The 24,903-nt window shown below is 40.6% G+C and overlaps 1 protein-coding gene across 11 annotated transcripts in view; it reads right to left on the bottom strand.

Moving 5' to 3' along the window:
- The window catches only part of adgrl3.1 (adhesion G protein-coupled receptor L3.1), a 140,293-nt gene that overhangs the window by 19,605 nt on the left and 95,785 nt on the right, over positions 1 to 24,903 (bottom strand). For 9 of the 11 annotated variants that reach the window (XM_088302181.1, XM_088302184.1, XM_088302185.1 and 6 more), the window contains exons 10-17: positions 23,720 to 23,905; positions 22,178 to 22,216; positions 13,818 to 14,001; positions 9,444 to 9,566; positions 9,143 to 9,348; positions 7,728 to 7,904; positions 6,283 to 6,492; positions 539 to 759 (exon numbers count right to left, since the gene is read on the bottom strand). In XM_088302181.1, the coding sequence (XP_088158307.1) occupies positions 539 to 759; positions 6,283 to 6,492; positions 7,728 to 7,904; positions 9,143 to 9,348; positions 9,444 to 9,566; positions 13,818 to 14,001; positions 22,178 to 22,216; positions 23,720 to 23,905 (1,346 nt within the window). The remainder of the gene's footprint in view (positions 1 to 538; positions 760 to 6,282; positions 6,493 to 7,727; positions 7,905 to 9,142; positions 9,349 to 9,443; positions 9,567 to 13,817; positions 14,002 to 22,177; positions 22,217 to 23,719; positions 23,906 to 24,903) is intronic. The other 2 variants (XM_088302182.1, XM_088302191.1) reach the window with 1 other exon arrangement.

Below are 24,903 nucleotides of genomic sequence, written 5' to 3'. Positions count from 1 at the left end.
GCTTTGATGTTGTATATTATTATAATGTGCAGGTTTATGTAATATTGTGGCCAGTGAGTGCCTAAGCACTTATGAATAAAATGTTGACCTCATTTCCTAGGCATAGGACACACATGTTCAAACTTTCATGAGATTGACTCTTGCACGTAGAGCATGCATATGCGTCATATGAATGAGGTGTTGGCTGCCTTCTCTCTCGGTTTTCAGCCTGCGACTCAGTCAAGCATGCGTGAGTATGTCGTCATGTACGTTGACGACAGCGCACTCCCTCCCGGGAATAAATCCGCCGCTCACAAAGAGGCCAAGCTTTCTATTCGCACCCTTTCAATATTCCCACATTGTTGCGCTCCTGTAGGCAGTCTCAACTCTCTATGTCCCTACTCCGCCATCCTTCACTGCTTCTTCCCCATCTCAGCCTCTCTGTAGTGACACTTCTCAAGCGCTTGTAGAGTCCAGTGCCACAGCCAAAACGACAGCAGGCACACTCCCTCCATCCCCATCCGTTCTTCACACCCCATCATCCCTCCGTATTGCTTACACTCGGTCGGTGCCGTAGCTCCTGTAGTCCACGGCAGCGGAGACGGCCACTATGACAGCAGGCACGCCATATCCTGCCAGGTAGAAGTACTTAGTCCGGGAGTGTTCGCTCTCAAACACCTCGACCAGCATGATGTATAGCTGCACCCCTTCCAGGAACATCCAGGTGAAGGCTGCCAAGAAGAAGAAATGGAGCAGTGCCGCAAAGACTGCACAGGCAATCTGGTGAGGAAAAAGAGGAGAGGATTTAAATAAATAAACACTATCACAGCACTTATATAATATTCAAACTGATGGCTGTACTGTTTTTTTTTTGTAGAAAGTTTAAAAAGAAGGCAAAATAACTTTGGCTGTGACTTAGATTCCTAAAGCACGAGTTTATCATATTCAAATAAGGGAGGAACTGCGAATCCTCGGAAATTGGGTTGCCGATAGTAGAATTGACGGGAGAATTGACTGTAGGCTAAATAGAAAAACAGCGCGCTGACAATCATCACATATTATAATGACAATTACAGACAACGGAATCACTTCAAGACAGCACTAATAGAGCAGCCATTACTCAACGTCAACAAGTCCCCAAAGAAGACCAGGGAAAAAATATAACTGACAAGCTGGCGCCGCTGCCACGGATTTACACTCGATGACGAGTCAAGCACACCGTTCAAAAGACGTCCATGAGCCAGAGAGGAAAAACTATTGTTGACGCCGAAGAGGAACAGAGCATGTGAAATACAATGACAATAAAGGGCATTCTGATTCTGAAATCATTTGGATAATTAACAAGAAAACGACAAGAAAGTTCGAAATTCAATTACGGTTATTGGCATAATCGTAAAAAAACGATCATTATATACAATAGATACAACACTCCTTTTACAATGTCTAGTGTGTAAATTCGTAATTTGAGCAATCAATGGAAATTGGTTATTTAAATCTCGCAACACTTCTATGGCAACTTATAAGTGTATAGAAAGTAAACTCCAATATGATTTATCTTTTCTTTGAAATTTTACACTGTTTACTGGGACCAATTGGGTCTTTTTAGAGTAAAATGTACTCGATAAAATTTACGATATAATTACTGTAAATTACAAACTGCGTTCAATTATTGTCATCACAGGCTGCAAAATCTGAATTCTAAATTCTTAATTCTACTACTAGTACTACTAATAATAATCTTTGCTAAGGCATGGCTAAATGTTGCGCCAGAAACTGATGAATGCATTTCTATCACATTGTGGTCACCAGCACGTCATGACAGATGATAAAGATGTAAAATGAATTGGAGAGGCAGATGATAAGACATTCTCAAAGCCTTGTGAGTGAGACTCTCTGGCAGTATATAAATACATACGAAAATGAAAAAGAGCGCAGCAAAGATGAGCACTTGGAAAATGAAAAGAGAAGCATCAAGCCTAAAACAGTATTAACAATTGAGGCAAAAGGGCAGGAAGAAAAGAGGCGTGCTTCAGAAAAGAGGCAGAGGGAGGAATGATCTGTGCGATTTGGGCCATCATTTCCATGGCGATCTAAAGAGTCGTTGAATGAAAACGCTCAAAGTGTGAGAGAGACAATTACCTAATGTCTGACACACAATGAGTTAAGGGAGCCGGGGAGTCGCTCATTTCCATTTCTAACGATGGCACGTTTTGCCTTGCGCACACAAAGGTATATAAAAAGAGAAAAAAAAAAGTATGCTGCTTATGCAGAGTCATTTTCTTTTCCTGATGGATTTACTGGCTTAACCGGCTACAAGCTAAGTGACGCTGAAGATGTTAATGGAGGTCACGAATAGCCACCGGTAATTAACGGGAGAGTGGTTTGCGCACGCACAGCAGCTAGCGTGCATAGAAAGACACATGATCCCGTCCACACAGCCAGAAAGAAGCACACGAATCCAAAAGACAATATCTTAACACGTTGTTCTCCTCTCTGCCGTTGACAATTAGACAATTTGATGAGATGCAAAGCGACTCCGTGGAGGCGATGAAGGATGCTGCCAGACGGTGCGCAAGACAGGCGGTACATCAATAAATATTTCGAAAAGCAAAAAAAAAATATGCTGGAGAAAAAAAAAATGTTCCATGTTTGCGTGACCTTGCTTGGAGGAATTAGTCTGGAATTTGTTTTGTCCATACAACATTTGCGCCACCAAGTCTGCAAATACCAGTTGTTTGAGTCAACTCCCCTTTCTTTCATGACAATGACGATGACTAAAACATGATGCGATGAGTGCGTTTTTGTTTGTGACAAGACAAGAGCGGGCGAGAATGTTGGTGGGTGATTTGTCAAGGCTTTTCAAGATGCAAGCTCACCATGCTGATGTTGATTTGAATTTAAGATCTTATACAAGTAGGGTTTTATTTTCGTAATTGGTTCGACCTGATGTTGCTCATTTTGAACACGGGCGGTTCTGTGAGAGGGAGAGCTGCGCAGGCATAGGAGTGGTCATAGCTGACATCACTCACGGTCAGTAAAAGCGGCGTCTTTCATTGCCTTTAAATGTGGCGCATTAACTGCGCCATTAAGTACAATTGGAGACCGCCGTGCACCCCGATTGTTCGTGTTCTCACCCCCTCAGACACTTCTTTTGTTGCGCCTGGCCTGGTTTGACAATTAGCAAAAAATGAATAACGTTGTTTGAATGTTTGCAATGACAGAAAATTATTATTGATAATTCTGCATCATAAAAGATACATGAAATGAATATTCGTGATTAGGGTAATACAATATATGAGTCATTCGTGAGATTCTGGTTTGTTTAATTTAAAATTAAAAAATTAAAATTTTAGATTTTCTTCACTGCTTTTTTTTTAGGCCTATTAGGCTCTCTTAGGCACTGCAGCTCAGTTCAGATTTTTTTTCCCCAGATGCGACGTATCAAATTTTTTCGGGCCTTTTTGCTTTGCGGATATAAACCGGACATGTATGCGATGCATCGGTAGTATAAATGCTCATCCGTAGCCACCTATACGCCATCAAACGGCCAATATGGATTCCCGGATGGGTGGGAGAGATTGCTCAGGAGACGACTGACGTCGATCATGAATATGCAAAGTTGTTTTGAGTAACAGTTCTTGGCTTTGCATTTGCGTTTAATTGAATCTCACTTGAAACGTGAACCCTAAAGTGTACATTTATGCTGATAGCAGTAATTAAGCCACACAGACGGTTAATTCATTACACGCGGCAATAACGTGACGTCATTTTTAGTAGAGGTCTCCATGAAATGAGAGGATTAAGGAGCATTGCCTCATCGCTTCAAAATATTTCTACCTCCTCCCGCCTGGCTACTCTGCCGATATCAAAAGCATATTCTCCAAACCAGGGCAAATGTTATAAAATGTGTTCCATAAATAAATAAAAGTTTTAAAAATAAATGTTGTTTTAGTGAGTGTGCAGTACATTTGCAGTTTTTAGTGAGACTGAAAGAGTGTGGCTCGGCTCACTTTTGCGCACAATATGCCAAATAATTACTTCATTTCAAACAATGCAGGATTAGAATTAGAATTAGAAGCAAACACTAATAAAAAGTAATAAGGAGCACTGGGAGGGAGAGCTGTTAGCCGCTGCGTCTATGCGCGCCGCCATCTTGGAATGAATGATACGGTGTTAGTTGCTATGCCTCACTGACCACGGAAAGAGATAACATTATTGTAATTATTTTGGTAAAATGAGACGGGAAAATTTGATTTCGTTTTGTCATTATTATTATTATCATTTTTTTTTAAATATATAATTATTTTGCAACTACATGACTAAGAGCAAACGAAGAAGGGTCCTATTTTTGTTTTGCATTTATATCTTCACAGAATATAATACTAATTGATGAGCTCATGAAAAATGGGTAAACATTATCCAAATTCAAGTAGATTCAGTTCATGAGTCAACAAGTCGGTTGAAAATGTATTTTGATTTTTTTTTCCTCCGCAGTGGTAAGAAGAAACAAAGGCTATATAATTAGAGTTGGAGAAAACACACAAAATCGACTGGCTTTGACATGCCAAATTAACCTACAATCTAATTGGCAGCGTCCGAATCATAATGAATGATTGTTTTCTACCAGAAATTATTGGAATGGTGTCAGCCTGGTCAATTGAGATTAGCAAAAGGGTCTGGCCAGGCTTAGCTGTCGCTAATCAACTGAAAGCACCGCATCAGTGAGCGTGATGAATATGACCAAGACCATGAAAAGACTCAGTGACCCAGAATAAAACTACTCAATCTTATCTTGTAGTGTTTGATCTGAATCCAGGATCTCCGGTTTTAATATGAATCTAAAAAGACAGTCGTGCTGCGGTGTAGGCATCATTTACATATGAGTTATTTATTTCTTTTACATTCTGAATATACTTAATTTACACCATAAAAAAAAAAGCAGTGGCAAAAAATGTGTCTGGTTCGTGTCTGCGTGTTGAATGTGTTTGAATGGAGCAGCTTGTAAAATGTAGGCTGTACTGAAATTCATGCATTGACTTCCTTGGCAGAACCAAGTGGATTTTGGGATTTCCAAAAAAAAAATAAAATATATTCATACTAACCTGAGGGTGAATGACTCATGGAAGAGAGTGAAGCAGGACTGAAGTAGCACATTATTAGAGCAAAGCAAAAGATAGTCATGTGCACGTACGCTAATATACAATGTACACAAAATGGCAGGGATGAATAGCCGACAGCGCATTTTCTTTCCGAAATACCAGAGTCGGGTTCTTAAAAGACAAAAACTGAAATGACTCTCTGATGGGAAAAAGGTTCTCCACCCCTATGAAAAAAAGAGGTCTTCTGTATTCCGTATGAGATAAAACTTGAGCAATTTTTTTCACTCTTCACAATTGGAAAAAAAAAAAAAAAGTTATGTAACGCTGGTTTCGCCTTTATGAGGAGATTTTGATTTTTCTGTGCCAACTTTTCTGGCAATTATTCTCTGCAAAAAATGAGTGGCTGGTGGGTCAGGAATAAAATGAAACGTGTTTTATTTCATTTTTTAATTTCAATTTGAGCTGCCTCAGCCCATTTTGTACCACACACACACACAACCAAAAGGTGACAATTTCGCTGTGGTTAAAATGTCAAATGGATAGATAACCGCTGTTGAGATGCTCTTGAGCAAGGCACCGAAGCCGTTCTCAATTTCAAAAGGTACATCACCCTTTGCGTCCTCTTTTCTTTACTCGAGTTTAACATTCCATGCCTGCACATATGTGAACTGATTTTCTGCGCGGTATGCAAGACAAATATACAGCCGAGTGTGAGGTGAATTTCCCCTTGACGAATTCTAATGAGTAAAACAAATGGAAATGCTTGGTCATTGATGACTGCAACGTGTCCCTGTGGGAATCTGACACTCGGCAATGATACTGCAAATGAATCTAGCATAAGTTAAATAAAAAAAAAATATATATCCACTCAAATTCAAGTGTCTTGTGATGACATAACCCCATTAAATTTATAGAAAGTTGTAAAATAATTGGCTCAGGCCTTTTCTGAACACATACCAGTGATCATATCATCAGTGCAAAACTCTCCGACGACAATAAACTGCTAAAAATTTCCATTGGTTAAGTACTAAATCCCCCAGCCCAACCCCTGATTGATTAATTAATTAGGAGGTTAAGCATTTTGTCCATATAATGCATATAGCAGCAGTATTTTCAGCAATGCCAGCAATGGTCTTCTTTTGAAAAAAAAAAAAAAAAAAAAAAAGACTGCTCGGTGCAACCATATTGCATGTCTTTTTCTTACCGGCTGGTCTGCTCTGTTGATTCCGACCAGGAAGAGCGACTCAGCAATGAAGAGGCTGATGCAGAGGTTCTTATGGATGGTGTTGCGGTCGCTCTGCAGTCCGCGGAAAAAGCAGAAGGTAAAGATGCAGATGAGCAGGCAGACCAGGGACAGCAGGATGCCAACCCAGGTGATGACGTCCAGGAGCAGATCGTGGATGCTGTCCGCTTTCTGTGAGCAAGACAAGAGGAAAGTATAGTTTTCCAGAATATGAAACAAACAGTCACACGGAATGACCCTCCCTGGCGTGAATGATGGCAGTCTGGCTGTGTGTCATTGAGCGTTCAGCGTTAGGGCGTTGCAGAGTGTTGCACAGGTGTTCCAGCTCTATCTATCAGTGTCCTGCAAGCTGGCAGGCTGATCTGTGTTGAACGCAGCAGTGGCGTGATCGATATACTGCTCAAAGCCTCACGCTGCATTCACGTACGGCCGCCAAGTAAGCGCGCCCTGACAATGACCTCTCTTTGAAATAACATTCGTACTCTGGATGAGAGGGCGTGTGTCCGTATGCACGACAGCTGATTCTTAATAGAAGAAAAGACATTGATGAAATGGTGTTTCTCACACAGAGTGAAATTGAGGTTCCACCGATGATGCAAATGCGTAGTTTTGGAAAAACAAGAAAAATGACCTGTTACCTTTGATAACTTGATTAAAACACATTTACTGTAATATTTATGTACTTCTATATATATGGCTTCTATATCCGTCAATGGCAGCAAATGGAAGTTTTCATAAAAATATGATCTATGCAATTTTTTTAATTCTATCTAAGTTTGAATATTTGAACCAACAGTCAATTGTCTGAATCAATCAAATCCGTCCTCACAGGTGTCAGAGCGGGCTTTGTACATGGTCTGTTTTTTATTCATGCGGCTTTAAGATAGCGTAATGCGCCCGAGACATTTAGCATCGTGACGTGCGGTATGAGTCCGACGTCACTGACAGAAACCGGTCACTTTATAAACAAAATAATTTTCAGCATCAAATAGTAAAGTAAGTACTGCAACATTTTTTTTTTTTTTAAATCTTTGTGGCCCATTCCAAAGTGCCCCGTGGACCAGTACCGGGCCACGACCCGTGGTTGTGGACCACTGGTGTAAAATACAAAACCTACTGGAGTCCCTGGTTTTTCGATAACATAAATAGTAATATCTGATATTATGATCAGGATATCCTAATAGAGTTTTACAAATCACTTGTAAAACTTTCCAAAGAATGACAACAAAGTGTGGAGCCTTGAGAGTTCGAAATCCATTTGCCAGATGTTGTGGTCCCATTCTCTTCCTGTCCTCCACCCCCCTCCTTTATAAGATGTGTGTGCTGCAGCTTTTCTTGCAATCAAATTGGTGTCATGATACTTTCCAGAAGCATGCTGGCCAGGCCCAGCCCAAGTCACAGCCTACCTTGACCTCCACGTGGGCCATGAGCACGGCGAAGCTGGTGAGGTGAGTGCAGGAGCAGCTGGTGTGGGTGCGATTGGTGGCCAGCAGACGACAGTCCTGCGTGGACCAGAATCCTGTCATGGTGCGCTTAGAGTAGCTCCAGAAGGTACAGTTGGGGTTGAAGTTGTCTTCAGAATGCTGGGGGAGCAGAAACAGAGAAGATGACAGAAAAATGAAATTTGCGCGAGAAAACATTTGGAGGGCACGGTAAAACAAATAGGACGGGTCGAATGATTAGAGGCAGTCAAAGAGACAAAAGTACAACAAGCAGAAGGGACGGAATACGCAGCAACAAATGTCATGTCAAGAGGTGACACGGCAAAGGCTGTGCTTGTTGTGTGCGAGATTATGAGTGGTGGTGGTGTGAAAACTGAGGAATCGGAGTGTTACTTTCCAAATGAGCACCGGAAACACAGCGTGTTCGTGTGTGTATGTGATAATAAGGTCTGCCCTAACAAAACTGTTAAACTGTTTGAAAAGTAGAACTAGAACAGCCGACATGAGAGGACTTACACTATTTAGCCCAATTGGTTCTCGGGGACAACAATGACTTTTTAAGGCCTATTAGGGTATATAAAAGCGACACATCATAAAGGGAATGCCAATTTAAAGTACTAATCCATTTTGGAGACTTTTTTTTTTTTGGAGTGTTGTGTTGGGATTTGCTTGTTAAAAATAAAAAAATCACTTCCTTGTACGCATTCCGGACAAAAGTGTTGGGTCATGTAATTATAAAGCAAGGGATATTTAAAGCACAACACAGTTATTATTAAAGAGTGTTTTTTTTTTTCCTTTTTTATTATTGCTGTCAAGTGATACAATTTTTTAACTAATTGAGCGCAAAAAAAAAATCATCTGTAATTAATTATGATTAATTTCAACGGGTATTTGCTTGAATAATATGAATCGGAAACATTTTATTCGAAATTAAAAGAATTTAACTTTGCAAGATATACAAATTAATTTTCGAAGTAAATAACTGAGGTAAAATATTTAATTGCGTGATTTTTTTTAATTAATCTTGAGTTAATGCTTAAATGTTGACAGCCCAAGTTTTTTTTTTCAAATTTGTTTTAAGTACCTTTTCAAAAATGCCCAGTGTATATTAAAAGTCTACACACCCAATAATAGGTTTTTGTAATATAAAAAAAATTACCAAGACCAATCCATTCCAGATTTTGTCATTAAAATATATAATATGACCTATAATCCGTACAATAAAAAAAACAAAAAAATACAATGTCGTAAAAAAATGAGACTATGTGGTTGCCCAAGTGCGCACACCCGCTGCCACTCATGAAGACTCCTTACTAAGCCCTCGCACGTTCCGTCACAGTTCAGCGGCATTCGTTCGGTGCGCTGTGAGCCTTACTCACCTGTAGATGTTTGACCGTGAAGATGACAGGTTCCGACAGGTAAACCTTGTTGCTCTCCTTGTTGATGGATGCCATGATGACGGGGGAGTTGACAATGACCGAATAGTTGGGATAGACGGCCTCGCTGCTCAGTCGGACGCTGGCGTTCTCCGTGGAAAGATAGGAGCCCAAGTTCCTGTAGAGGACGAAGGCCATCCTGATCTCACCTGTTGGAAAACAACACATCGGTGAGCTCGATCACCCCGAGGAGGAGTTAGCGTGACAGATTTGCCGCAGCGTGACTCGGAGATTTCCTCCTTACCGTTTCTACCGTGCTGTTTGAGAGTGCTGGCTGACAGCTGGATGGAGTTTCCGTGTTGCTCAGACTGAGGGAATGTCAAGTCGGTGAGGCTCCCATCCGTGCTAAGCCGAGCCACTTCCAGTTCTGCAACACACACACACACACACACACACACATTAATTCACCCTTAAGACAAGTTATTGCACAGCATGTTACATCAGGTTTGTTTTGTAGCCTCTTGTACAAAACGTGTTTTCTCACTAAGAGCTTCACAGATGTTGATCCTCAAGCAATTCTCATTCATTCCATGCATGTAAAAATATCTGACAAGTCATTAAAGTGAAGTCAATTATATTTTAAAAACCACACTGGCTAAAGTGTCTTCAGGTAGATAATCCTTAGATTGTGATTATCAAACGTTTCCGTCGGCGTTTGTTAGCACATCCTTGATTAGGGCTGTGTAATGTAATAGATAAAGATTCTAATTAACAACTAATTAAACATTTGGTGTACACTATCTTCGGCTTCGGAGCGATTTGATGATTGAGACGCTGCTTACGGTGTGAAAACAGCTCGCACGTCAAATAAACCACACGAGGGCATGCATATTAAATGAAAAGAGGAGGCGTAGCGGCAGGGTTGAGGTCAGAGGGGGAGATCAAAGTGAAGAGCTGAAAAGAAGAGACCCAAGTCAGAGGATATATAAAGGGTTGGTAGGAAATGGGGCGAGATAAGTGGAATGCAAGGTAGATAAGACGTGTACTGGTCTCACTGTGGCACACAAACCAAATTCTTCGGCAAAAGGTAGCGAAAACATGTTTTGTATGTGCTGAAGTTAACCTTGGCTTTTAAATTGTAGCGTCACTTAGGTAACATCCCCATGGCAACCCAAGATAACTGAAACATTGTTCAACCAGCCAGGACAACACTTTTGTTGTGTACAGTTCTCGTTTGATTATTTTTCACAATTTGACGCGACGACACTTGTTGATTATTTTAAAGCCTATAAAAGGGACATTCATTCTTTCGAACCTTTATTTTGAGTTTTGAATGGAAAGCTAAAATCATTAGAAAATAAGTCCGCAAGTATGTTTGTATTCAGATTACTTGATGATATTTGTTAAAGCTCAAAATAACAGTTATTGAAATCAAAGCGTTTTCCACTACAAAATAATTTATAAATGAATGAACGACATAACCAGGGGTGTCCAAACTTCTGCATCTGAGCGCTGCACACAGAGAAATTGAAAGATTGGATTTTTTTTTTTTTTTGCTGTGACTTATTAAACATGGTAAAACCAATTAGTCAAAACATTGTATATATAATGTAGTTATTTTTTTTAAAAGTTGGCGACGTGTAGGCCTTCTATTTAGTTCATGTTTTTTTTTCTATTCTTATTCATTTTTTTTTTTTAGGTTTTGTACTAAGCAGAAAGTGGAGAAAATTTTTTTTTTTTCTGAAGCGGAATGCAATTTTATTTCCCACAGTGTTATGAAGAAAAAGTCTGTAACGATTTAAATAGTGAATTTATTTGTGCGTTTTAACTGTTTATCGGTCGTAGTGGTGGTAATCACCATTACTCAGGGCACACCGCTTTTTCGCCAGCCACATTTCTAACGCTGCCCAGCTCCCTTTTTTTAAATTTTTTTTTTTAATCCCATTGCGAGCCATGGCAGAAATATTTTTTAGTATATGTCACGGACTCCTACAAAAATGGACTGGTATCAAATGGCCCACGAGGCCTTAGGTTAGGACAGTCAGGTCCAGAGAATGAATTATTTCAAACCATTTATATATATATATATATATATATATATATATATATATATATATAGGACAAATTTCGCAGGGACCCTAGCATGTTTGGTTTCTTGCTTGCTGCTGTGGCTCTAACAAGAAGATCGAGCCACAAACACACACACACATCCATACGCGACTCAGCAGGATATCAAAACAAGCTGAGTCGAAGCTAATTAAAGCATCCTTGTCATGACAATCCACTTCATAAGAAACACACTTGTTCATCATTGTTATCACACGTGTGCATGCTGATGCCGCTGCGTTATCCATTCAAATCACTCTTTTGCTATCACTAATAATTAATTCATCTGCCTATTACTGGAGCGTATAGTCGCACATTCAATAATGCCGCAATGCTTCTTCGGGCTTCTTCGGGATGTCTCATTCAGATTCCTGTTGCACGCGCCCGTGAAAGACTTAGAGGGGGAGAAAGCAGGGATAGAAGGGAGAGGAAGCAGAGGAGCACGATGAGAAGTGCGATCAGGCCAGTTATGAATAAAAAGAAGAGATAATCGCGATGGATCTGCCCACTGGATTAGCTGGGAGGGAAGATTAACGGCACAAAAAAAGAGAAATGAGCACACAACAAGATTATTTCCTGTTTTTAGTTCTTTGGAGATGAGCTAGCCTACATTTTGCTGTGTGCTTAGCAAGCATGCAGGCAAAAGAAAACGACAGTTCATGGCAATGAAACCTATTCCAACTTAAGTGGGTAAAGTGTAATGTTCGAACCACATTAGGTGAATAGCTGTGATTTCGCTGCCTAGTGATGTGACAGAAAAACTCTCAAAGCATCATGTGACATTCCAGCACCGCCATCAGCCTCGCAGCGTTCATTGCTCATCATCTCTTACTTAAATTCCTTTCCTGCTTCTCCTTTTCACCTCTGATGGCGTAACATACAAGCGGATTGAGTCTTCCCACCGGGGGGGGGGGGGGGGGGTTGCTGGTTGGATGTGATGTGCGGGAAACATGAGATCAAACCACACAAGCGTAGAAAGGAGGAGGAGAGGAGTGAAGGAGGGCAAAACAAGAATGACACTCGAGGTTGAGATGAAATGAAGGCGAACACACAAACTACATATCGCTGCTTCTTGTTTCTGTGAAGCCAATCGCTGATTCGCAGTGAGGAAAGACACTCGAAGGTTGATGGTTATCACAAGCCACCTCTGTCATATAAAGTTTGGCTCGCTCTTAAAACTAATGGGATTCCGCCTTCAATATAGAACAATAATCAAAGTGAGCATGACAATGCTGACAGGACATCTTCAGGATGTGCTACTTTGGGGAGCAAACCCCACACAAGAACTACAATTAAAGGCAGGTTCGAAGCATGGACGCTTTTAGGCTTTTCACTCGGCCGTATTTCTTTTTTTTTTTCTCTGCAGCCGACTGTTCAGAATGATGGCATCAGTGAGACGCAAGGAGGAGAAATGATGGAGGAGCGGGAGGCAGAGGAGTGAAGGCGGTATGCGCACCGCTATAATAACTAGCTTTGTTTTTCTTTGCTTAGAAATATGTGCATGCATGCGTGTGTGCGTGTGTGTGTGTGTGTGTGTTGTGTATGGAAGAAAAAAAAAAAAACAGGTGTGTTTGACAAATTCATTCCATGCTTTGGAAGCCTCAAGGTCATTTTTTTTTCTCTGTGTTGTTCTCACTCAACGCAGGTCTCAGTGGCGTCAAAGTTTCTCCTTGAAGCTTTTCATTCTGCCTTTTATTTATTTTTTTTGACAGGTACGCGTCTGCTCAGTGTAACACACGTGAATGTCTTGCTAAATTGAAGAAGCCGCTATCCCCTTGCACATGTCATCACAGAATTATTTCCGGGCAATGTGATAATTAAATGAAAAGCAACGAACGGTCTTTATTAAAGATTGACTTTGATCGTGCCGCTCAGGCCGTAGGTAAAGCGACAAGTACTGTTAAGCAACCTTTCAATTTGTGCGCTAATAATGTTGACACGTTCTGAGCGCTAAAGTTAACAGCATTAAACACCTCACATTTGCCAGAGTGTTTTTTTTTTCTTTTTTTTTTTTTATTAAATGCAGGGTAACTCAATGATGCAGTGGAACACAAATACTACTTGTCACATCGTGCCAAATCGTAATGGGCGATGTTCACTAAATTTTGGAGAGAAGTTACATAAGTAGATTTGAGAAATATTCATCCTTAATCTCTTTCAATTTTATTTGATTTTTTTATGCTAACAGGTTATTATGAGCCGTATTTTGTTTGTGCTTTATAATTAGATGTTGTGTTTTGCACTTCAGGGCCACCGTGATTGGTGCACTGGCGATGATCCATCGGTAGATTTGTTGGGCTGTTGATAAGGAATGGAAGAATAACTAAGTACTTTCAATGAATACTTAAAAAAAAAAAAAAAAAAAAGGAGTATAAGAAAGTCAAAAGTTTTGGACTAATTGGTAGCAAACCACATCTCACCGAACAAGAAATCCAAATTCAATTCATCCATTGTGTACTGCAGTATGAATTTAATACCTAAACCTTTCGTCGACTGCTAAGTGACTTTCTTTTTCGACAGCTTGCATTCAGCAGCATTTGTGCACAAAAGAAAAAAAAGAAAAAATACTCACGGATGTTGTCAGTCGTCTCCTGCACGGTGTCGGTCTTGAGGAGGTTGTCAGCTAACATAAAAGCGCCGGTCTCCACCGTGTCGAGGAGCAGTGTGGCCGAGTGCAGTTGCTCGCTAGTGGACAGCTCTCTCCACGCTGTCTGGGCTCGCGGCTGCAGCAAATTATTCACCGTCTCCACCATGGCCTGAGGGGCGGCACAAACATTGAAGGAAACACTTAATAAATAATGACTAAATAATGCCAATCCATTAAGAGCGCATGTAACATTAGTGTTCCGTGACAAGAGTAGTCAATAACACAAGACAATGGCAATGTAGCGGCCTCTCATTTATCATGTTGATAAATTTTGTTGACAAAAATGTAAGGGATGCAAATGCGGCATTCCCATGCAGACATTGTAAAAGAAATTAAAAAAAAAAAAAAAAAAAAAAGCACATTTTTCAAAATAGAGATCCAATCATTTGCTGAATTTATAAACTTGTTTTTCACCCCCAGGTACAGTTGCCTTTCACGTAGTAATAAAAAAAAAATAATACTAATAAAAAAAACAATACATATCAAACCAAACCTCTTATTACTCACAAGAATGGCCTGCTCAGCAGACGACGGTAGACCAATAATAATTTTCCTTGCTATCCTCATACATCCATGCTAATGCTAATGCTATTGTTTATGCTACTTGTTGCTACATCGACATTGCGCTATTTAGGCTGCAACCTGATTTCTTTAATTTGATCACAAAGGAACCAAACCACCCTGATTTACAATGAGAAAATTGATGTACGGCCCATTTCAGATCCTGCACCAAAGTTTTGGAAACCCTCAACTAGAAGTCCAATTAAGAGGGCCTAAGGTTGCTAGTGTGAAAGCGCCTTTAAATACCCTTCATCTGTTTGTTCTGAAAATCAAACTCAGCTAATGAGTCGATCGTGGTTTCATGCAGGGGTATCTTTTAAGTTTCTAAACAAACACTGCTATTTTTGAGTTGGCGTTCTGCTGGTTCAGAGAAGAAATGATATAAGCGGTTGTTAGCAGCTTTGAATTGAAAAATATTAGCCGAGTAAACGGAAGAGAATAGAAGAAATATCCTTTCTGAAACAATCCTTATTTTGACTCCAGCCCACATTCCTTCACGCTCTTAAGAATTCATCTTCTCATTTTCAGACACATTTTAAAAGACCCTGGGAGAGATAGAGAAACTAAGAAAGGGAGTGTGGAGGGTGGCGGTGGAGGGGGAAGACACATGAAGAGAGTCATGGGAGGGCGATAAAACAGTCCAATGCTTCCACGGTGACAGGCGTCCTCAGAGAGAACGAGAAGAGCGTATACAGGTGCTATCAAAGGCATACATCGCACCCTCCCATCTGCCTCTCAATTTTTCCTCTATTTCTCACTCCCGACTTGTAAAGCAACCTCTCTGCAAACGTCCTGCCATCGCTCACTTGTGTCTCGCGCTTTTGCTGCCTCTCGAAAAGGAAGCCGGAGGAGAGCAGGTGGCCTTATACAAGCGTAAGACGTCTCTGGTGAGGGATGGCCGGGGTGGGGGAGCTGAGTGAAATATGTCCGTTTATTGTCGATCTGAAGGGGACCGCAGTGGACATGAAAATAAATGGCGCTGAGTTGGGCGAATGCCTGCTACAAGGCCGAACAGACTGCATTTGGATCAGGACCATACGGTCATTTTTGTATGCATCTATGTTCTGGAGTGATTGAATTGTGTCCCTAACAATCACGCTTGATTGATTCATAATAAGTACAATTTTTAGTTGAAAAAAAAAAACACACCATCCCAACCAAAATTATTATTATATTTTTTTACATTATCTATTTAGTAAATATTTAATTTTTCTTCACACAAAAAAATTTAAATGATAATGACTTGGTGGAGATGAAAGTGACAACCCTTAACCCCGTGACAACAAGATGGCCACTAAATTCAATCCATACTCTTTCTGTTTATTCATGACGGCAAATAATCCTCAGTATGATCACATATGAAATCCGGGATGCTAAAATTACAGTGTGATCCCCCCCCCCCCCCCCCCCCCGCTCCAGCTAGCAGCTAATTAGCTGTGATGCATGTTGCATGAGTTGCGGACGTAAACCAAACTAATTAAGCCAGTGATTCGGCAAACAAGTTAGAAGTTGGACAAAATCTGAAAACACACAAATTCGTGCACATGCAAAAACAAAAGATTTTTTCCTGTTTAGTCAACATCAAGCTTCAACAAGGCCCCCATTGGCAGCATTAGACGTTACAATGAAACAAAGACTTTAATGAATATTCATTATATCAAATTAGCGTGTGCAAAAAAAATAAAATATATAAAAAAATCCACCATTTAATGTGATTGTCCTTGAACATGGCGGACATAAAATAGGTTGATAATCTATCGCAGGTGACCCACACTGAACTTGAAAATGAATACCCAAGGTCAAAATTCTATTTGCAACACACCATGCTGACTTGCATCTCATATCAAAGCCCTTGATTCAACCTTTACAGATCGGCGCTAATTTCCTTAAATATATCACGTGTACTGTATGTGACATGTGACAACACAAGGACAAAAACAACTGGACTGTACAACACAGACACCACATTTGAAAACATGCGACGGGCGATTAATTTTTTTAAATTTTTTTAATGTAAATGTAAAGTCATTGTTTAATTTTTCAGGTATTGCTTGTGTTATAATTTTCAAAATACACTTTTACACTTTCGCTATTTCAACTAATGATTTTGAATCCAGTTGTTTCATGTTATAACTTTAAAAAAAATGCAAGCTTTAGACAAATCATTATTAGTTACAGACCTAAAATCTAGCTCATTGATAACCCAAATGATTAAAAGCACTTTAATTGAAGTCAGCAGAATTTGTTACTAAATTGTCTTCAGTACGTAAGATTTATACACATTATTCCAAAGAATCGTTCTTAATCCACCACCGAGATTTTCTTCTAAACAGCACAAAGGGTCACCGTTTTACAAGAAACACATTTGCATTATTGTCTTATGATAATGTCAGAAAATTGCGCCTTCATCCACTTGGATGATTGGGACACTGTCCACAATCATGAGAGACGATACATCGTAGCCGTATTTAGATACTAATAAATTACCGCATTTCTTTGTGATTTCTTTTCCATATTGAGAATTACAAAAAAAAGTGACAAGATCTGAGAAACAGTGTGTGGGTGCCTTTTTTGTTTAATATGCAAGTTTACAAATGCATGAGATGTGTGCGTGTGTGTGTGCGTGTGTGTGCGTGAGCGCACGCATGGGGGGCTGGAGAGGAGAGGCATTGCAGTGCATCATTCTGCTCCACTTGCTGAGACTATTCTCAGTGCACACTCTGTTTTCCATTCCCTCATGCTGTACTTTGATGTGTTTCAGATAACCACCAACTGACACCCACCCTCCCATCTAACTCTCATTAAACTTCTCATCGCTTTTTATTGAACTTTTGATTATCTTGCATTTTCTATTCCATAGAATTATTATTTTTTTTTTCATTGAAATGTAATTCTCCGGTGCTGAGATTACATCTACAGAGGAGAAGGGCGAGTTTCTGAGGGAAAAAAAAGGTATGTGATTTCCTTGAGGTTCAGACATCTTTACATCATAAAAGCCATGGAGTTGATATTTGTGTGTGTGTGTGTGTGTGCGTGTGTCTTGTAGCACAGTTGCCTCTGGTGACATCTACACAAGTCTGGCAACTCGAGGGCTAAAATTCTGGCCTTTTTTTTCGGGGTTACTCACTCTACAGAAACAGATAAGGGTGTTCATTTCTGCACTTGTGTATGCACATAGCATGTGCACCCCGAACACACACACACACACGCACATCCCCACACACCAGTAAATGGGGCAGAAGTGAAATCCTTTGAAGCGTTGGGGTAATCCAGCGTAAACAAGAGCGGCAAGACAGACGAGAGGCGGCCTGTTCTACTTCTCGCAGCTACACGAGGGCTACACGTGCACACGCATGAGCGCCAGTGCGTGGACGGCCAGTGTGTGTATGCTCACGCACGGCAAGGCGCACTTTTAAACTGACAGCATTCGGATGTAAAAGTAGAAAAAAAAATATTTTCTTTCTCGCTTGACTGCACTTGAAGAAAGTGCATGTTTTTGAGAATGTTTTTATCGGAGAAGCAGGCTTTTCTGTCATTTGTTGTTGGACTTCTCTTCTGTCCTTCCTGACAGAACGAGTTTAGGGCTAAATCGGGCTTTACGTTCACAGCATGTCATGTTCTGATCCTGCCATCCCATAAATAGAGGGCATATTAGACATTGTCATTAGGCATCGCTGTCTCCTCCTTGCCCGTTCTGTTTTATTTTTTTTTAAATTTTTTGTCTGATCGAATCTTTTCCTGTTTTGGCCCGCAGGCAACGACATATTCCGAAAATTCCGACGAAAAATCCGACAATCATTGATTGGCCAGCAGAGGTGACTCAGCCTCAACTAATTTCAACCCTTAACATCATCAGTTTTTGCTTAGTGAAAAACATCAAAATCGAACATTCTCCCATTCCAACTTCTGTCCACTGACTGACCAAAGTTGAAATTCAATCAATACGTTTAATATATTTATACTGGTTGCTTCTTACTCGCACACTCCCATCAAACTGCGCCATCAAAAAAAAAAAAAAAAAATCAACAATCAATCCATTGATTGCAATTCCTCCCCACGGGCCTTCAAAGAAAAGTAGTAAAACGCCCGTTGTCATTCTTTTTAATTTCTACCCCGCGCGCTCTCCATCACTCTTTCTTTCTCTCTCTCTCTCAGTGCACCTTGCACACGCTACCTGCCTCCATCAAGCAGCCTGCAGCATCAACGCCTCTTCAAATAACCAACTTCATCATGAATAAATTGCCAATTTAGTATACATGAAACGAGTCCCCAGATCCCCAAACGGAATGCGTGTGAGTGTGTGCGTGTGAACAAGAGAGAAGAAGAAGAGAGAAAGTGGGAAGAGAATTCAATTATTTTTCATCTCTATTAAGAACCCAAACCTCCTGCACGCTCTCCTCACTTGACAATTAGTGCAGCAGATAATTAACGAGGAGAGGGCAGCAACACACCACATCCCTAATCACGCACATTTCTATCTGGCAGAGTCGGGGACTGCCGCGATAATTTTGTTTTGCATTACGGAGGCTAATTATATAATCGATCACTTCCACCCAACCCGACGCAGAAGGTGTGCGTGTGATGTAATGTTCTCGACCTGGAAGGAGCTGTCGGTAGGTCGAGAGGCGACGGATGTAAAAGATCGAAGGGAACGCATCAAAAAAAAAAAAAAAAAAAAAAAATGTGGCGCGCCGCTGTGATGTGACAGTGTAGGTTCATCAGGGAGTTTATATTTATACATTGGCGACGTGTGTGTCGCGTGTTTGTCAGCATCCATACAGTTACAAGCCATGTTTCTATGATGTGACATTGCTGACTGGTGCTGACGTGGGGAGTTTTTGCAAAGGAGGGGAGGTTGGGAAAAAAAATCAGCCTGCATCAGGAGAAAAAGAGCTAGCCCATCAAGGGTGTGTATGAATGCGTGCGTGAGAGCAAAAATGAGATGCTGCAGGCTGTCTCCAGCACACAGATGAGGTAGGTGCTCTGCTGCCTTGTCTTTGTGTTATTACCTCTTTCAAGGGAGTCCAAATTCTAGCGCGGTTCTGGGTTCTTTGTTTATTAAGCGGATTACACAAAAGATACTTGACCAATTTCCACTGTACTTTGTTGGTGGTTATCGATTGTCTCTTTCAGCGGCACCGTACCAGCGTAGCTTGGTCTGAACTCGTTTCGCATCGATTCCCATTGGACGTGCCATTTCAGAATACGGTAATAGAGATTGGTCGAAAGTCACAACAAGCGCGTCGGTAAAAGTAAACACGCATCAGCCAAATAGTAAATATTGAAGAGTAAAATATTTAGCGTACAATTAACTCTGAGAATTTTACACTGAATATTTTACTCTCAAATTTTACCAAATATGCTGATAGTCTTTTTCGGGTAAAAGGAACGCTACGAAATTTACTGCGAACCATCATTAACTTGTCTGATAATTTTCAAACGAAACAAAGTGCTACTTACAAATTTGAGTCGTATTATGTTACGTCTCTACGTGATTCTACAGTCTTTGTGCGAGAAATTCCGTCAGATGCTAATTTTTTGTTAGCATGTCAATGTGATTTTACGTGACTTTAGCATTGGCGTCAGCAATGTTTTCAAAACGAAGCAAGTTTTGTATTTACATAAAGAAAGCGTGTAATCCTTTTTGTTGTTACAGTGAAGTCCAACAAGGTGTCGTTAAACGTCTCAAAATATGCTCAGCGATGGCACTATCACTTATGCTACACGCTTGCTACGCAAGCAACATGGCTACATGGTGTATTCAGGTTAAATGTGACACTTTTGACTGTTCCCACTTACACGGTGTTCTGCATATTAATAATTCTCCGCCAATCATAATGTTTTAAAGAGCAAGAGAAGCCAAAATCAAAATCACAATTGATATTTTGATTAATTGCCCCAGCCAGTCCTGCAATGAGTGACGAGCAGTGACTTACATCACGCGTATCGCAGCACTTGGATTATACCTGAATTTGACAAACGCGACAATTGTGACTCGAGCTGAGGTGAACCGCATCAGGAGCATTTAGTGGAAAATATGAAAGCGTATGAAGAGTTCATTTGGACAAAAATAGAGCCAAGCCTGCTAGCAGAGACTGACCATCACGCCATTGTTGTCAAGGTTGAGGAAGGTGAGGACCCAAACGCAGGGAAGCCAGGCAGGGGTAACTTAAAGGGCATTTATTAAACAGAAAACTAAGGCAAACAAGGAACTTGGAAAAACTTAACGACAGGAAACCAACTACAGGGAGAGGCGACAGGAACTGGCGACAGGAACTGGCAACAGGGAAAGGCAACCGGGACAAGCGACAGGGACAAGCGACAGGGACAAGCGACAGGGACAAGCGACAGGGACAAGCGACAGTGAAAATGCCAATGAACCAACAAGAACTGAAAGCAACCAGGGAACTAAATACACACAAATTGACGAGACAACGAGGAGCACCTGGACAAGACATGGAGGGTTGGAAGGACCGGATTGGTTGACACTAGGGCTTGGGTAAACGAGCACAGGTGGACACAATAGACAAGACGAGACAAGACACATATACAAGGCCAAAACATGAAACCAAATACTAAACCAAAAATAACAAATACAAATCATGACAATTGTTCCATTTTTCATTTCCTAACCTTGAAAAACAAATCAGCTACTATGTACAACTGACAATAATAAAGTTTCTATTTCAGAAAGTGACAAGTACTCCAATGAAGCCATCATCCCAAACCCGTCCTCACAGATGTCCGGGCCCGTTTTTCAACGAATATGGCTGGTGAACATAAAATGTGATAACTCTCGAGCCAGTTCTTCTAAAATCACCCTCTTACTTGCTTCATTTAAGTTCATTTAAAAATAAATTTGCTTTTGATCAGGCAAAAATAGAAATATAGAGATGTCTGATTTTTTTGTTTAAACTCCTTATATGAAAGTGTACAATGTGTTGTTTTTTTTTGGCTGCTTTCTCTGCACTTGACAGAAAGCCATTTCATGTAATTGCAACGTTTCCCGAAAAAAAAACAAAAAAAAAAACGTGACAATTTGTGTGGTTGCAACCTGAACCACAATCCACAAAGTGACAAGGACATAGAAGCCATGAACACTGAGCCAACCATACACATGTTAGTATGATTTAAAAAAAAAGGACGACCATGATCAAGAACCGGTGTGCAACAAACTATCCATCATTCCACCTCACTTTCTCTGATGCGCCAGCGGCAGCCGAGACATTTCAATGAATGGAGATGGATAGCGAGTCATTTTGCTTCCAGGCAGGCCGTTTACAACCCAGGACACGGTCTTGCAAAATAGATGAGCTACTATTGATATTGATCATGGTCTCTTATCGTTACCGCTGATTGCAAATGATATGACGAAAAAAAAAATGCAAACGAAAATAAAAGAAGCCAAACCCTTTGAGGAGATGAAAATACTGTCGGCAAACACCTGCGAATCCAGGTGACGCATGATGATGATTTATGATCGAGTTAAATTCCCGTCCTCCTCAAAGGGTTTCAATTCAAATTCTAAATCCAGAGTACTACAAAACCAACATAGCGCATCACAAATGTGTGATATCACACACAGGCTTGCTTGATAAATTACATGCGGAGCGTGAAAGTAAAAAAAAACAAAACTAAAAAACACACACACATACATAGGCTCACGCACACACAAAAAGCGGGATGTGGCAAAGCAATCAACGGATACCAGGAAGCGGAAATACCTGCGTGAAAAACCTGCAGGACCGCTCTCTCTTCTGAAGCTGTAAATTCAAACAATTCAACTGTTAGCGATGTAACACCTCTCATTCTCACACTCGCACGGGGCCTACGGTAAGCAAACTGGCGCACGCACACACACACACGTACACAAAACTATGACATTAACATCACTCAAACCGACTTTGGGGAATGGAAATAGATCATTATCCTTCTCACTCACCTTTGTTTTCAATGCATCTCCCAAAACAACCTCATTTCTCTTATACTTTGTCTTGTTTGTTTCCTAACTGACACTTTGTGACCTCAATCTTGGAGACGAGACTCGTAAAAAAAAAAAAAAAAAAAAAAAAATATTGACTCTCTCCAATTAAAACTGTCAAAGTAATTTTTTACCTTCTAGTTTATGAACTTTTTCCAGCAACGTAGTTCATAAAGTCATAAATTCCTGTGGTTAGACAGATTTAGGTCAAACATTAGTCGATGTATTTAAAGCATTGCTATATGCGGTACGAGTGATTTTAATGTTTTGATATGCAGATGTAAACATCATGATATGTATCTGACTAAAATTTTTAATATTAGCGATTGACACCATCAGCGTGTTGTGCATTATATTAAAAAGTCAAAAGCATCATAGGTGAGGTGAATGGGCATTTTCCTCGGCTGGTGCGCTATGCTTTCCATTTTTCCACTAGCACAGATTCTTGCATTCATTTTCTGTATCTACTGTATTATGAGTTTTATTATAATGCACTCCAACATGAATGGTCATCATTTTAACATGCGGTGATTTAATTATATATCTGGGTCATTAATGAGATCAGGAGCAGTGCTTTTCCTCTTAGAGTGGGAAATTCAACCTCGAACTCGCTATTTGGTCAACAGTGAAGCACAAATTAATGGATTCCACTTGCACACAAGCTTTGATGTGATCATTTCAGATAACTGAGAAAGGGCACAGGTTGCGGTGAGACAAAAAGGCAAATGGGGAGAGAGTAAATAGGTGCAGGCCCGGTGACTCAGAAAGTAAAGTTAAAAAAAAAAATTGTGAGTATATAAGAGTTGGCAGCAGCTGTCAGTCTCGCTCCCAAAGTCAGGCTATCACTGTTGACCTCAGCAAAGACAATCAAGGAACAGTCTCCCATTAAATGAGTCAGCCAGTCAATTAGGCAGCCAAGGCAGCCAGTCAGCGAGTCCCCAATGACTTGGCTCACTTTAATGAATGCCTACATGAACAAACTACCAAACTAAATTCATCCTTGTTCACTGCCGATAAAACAGATCCTCTCCATACTCAGGTTTGAGTTTCCATTCATGCAACCCGAAAGTCAGACGTACAGTTTACAGTCTCACAAGTGATTGTAAGGGAGGCTTTTGATTAGAATTTGGTTTGAGAAAAACAGATTGGACTAATTTCAAGGAAGCATGTCACGTTTCTTTGGAATATTTTAATATTTTTTGATCCATGTTTCCACACATACTTCCAGTGCTGACGTTTGCAATTATTTTCTGTTATGTAATTTGCAACGCCTTCAACACAGTACCTTGGTGAGACTGCGGGCGGCGCTGTCCTTGCCCCCGGGGGTAAGGTTCCTGAGCTGCACGTCGAGCAGCTCCACCAGCTGGGCCATGGCCCGAACTGTGGAAGGCACGTCGCCAGGACGCAGGAGCCCTTTGGTCTGCTCTGCCAGCTCCCTGGCCACGATGGCTGCCGTCTCGCCCGACCGGAGCTGGATGCAGGAGGGGGGGTGGGGTTAAACGGGATGATGGATGGAGTTGGGGATGACATAGTAGAAGTTGGAGCAAGGAGAAAAAGTTGCAGGGGAAAGTTGACAGCGAAGAGGAGTAGAGGGACATGCAGGAGAGAGGGAAAGTGAAAGAGGGCATTGGGAAGGTATGAAAAAAAAAATAGAATTATTCATAGAATACACTCTACACTGTGTTTGCACTTGGGCAATGTCATGATAAACAATTACATGTTGTGGAACCTGAACACAATATATGTTTCGATATTTATAATTATGAATTCATATTTAATGCATGGCTTGGAATGAGAAGTCAACTAAAAATGTGCACACACCGTCCTTTATATAAAGAAATTAGTGCTCGTTAAATAAAGTTACACAAAGCACACATCCAGACTCGGATATGCAAGCCATTACTTATGGGAAGAATTTAAACATCACAGTTGGGCTCCTGCCTGCTGTGCCACGGCTGAAGAATTTCTTGCATTTTTTTCCCCACAAGTACGGGTATTTGGAAATGAAGGTATTGCCTCAATTTTGTCCTCTAAAATTCACAATATGGTACGGGTACTGGTGAAGCATTCTGACTCATCTTACAAGTCTGATGACTTACACAGTTAATAGTGAACATTGAAGCAGTTTCAAGGACATGAGCCGGTGATTCAAGTGAAAATTTTTTAAGGTTGTGTGTTTATAACTGTTCATAACTGACAAATAGGCGCTACTAATAGTAAAATGATGAGGTATTGAGTCATGTGCTGGCATCACTCATGACATAAAAAAAAATGTAGTTCAACTCCCAAATTTTGACCAACTTAAAAAAAAAAAGCATATTTTGCATTATAATTCTCATCCAAGTCAGAAGGGTTGCCTTGAGCCGTTGAGAGCTCCCCTTCTACTACTCTACAGGAAGATGCTTGACACAATATTATCACAACACTACCCAGTCCATATCCAGACACAACCGAGTAGCTGCGAACAAA

Source organism: Idiotropiscis lumnitzeri, chromosome 8 (genome assembly GCF_059441095.1).
Source record: "Idiotropiscis lumnitzeri isolate Australia: NSW breed Sydney's pygmy pipehorse chromosome 8, RoL_Ilum_1.0, whole genome shotgun sequence".
NCBI classification, from domain to species: domain Eukaryota; kingdom Metazoa; phylum Chordata; class Actinopteri; order Syngnathiformes; family Syngnathidae; genus Idiotropiscis; species Idiotropiscis lumnitzeri.
This window is presented reverse-complemented; position numbering and strand designations above follow the sequence as displayed.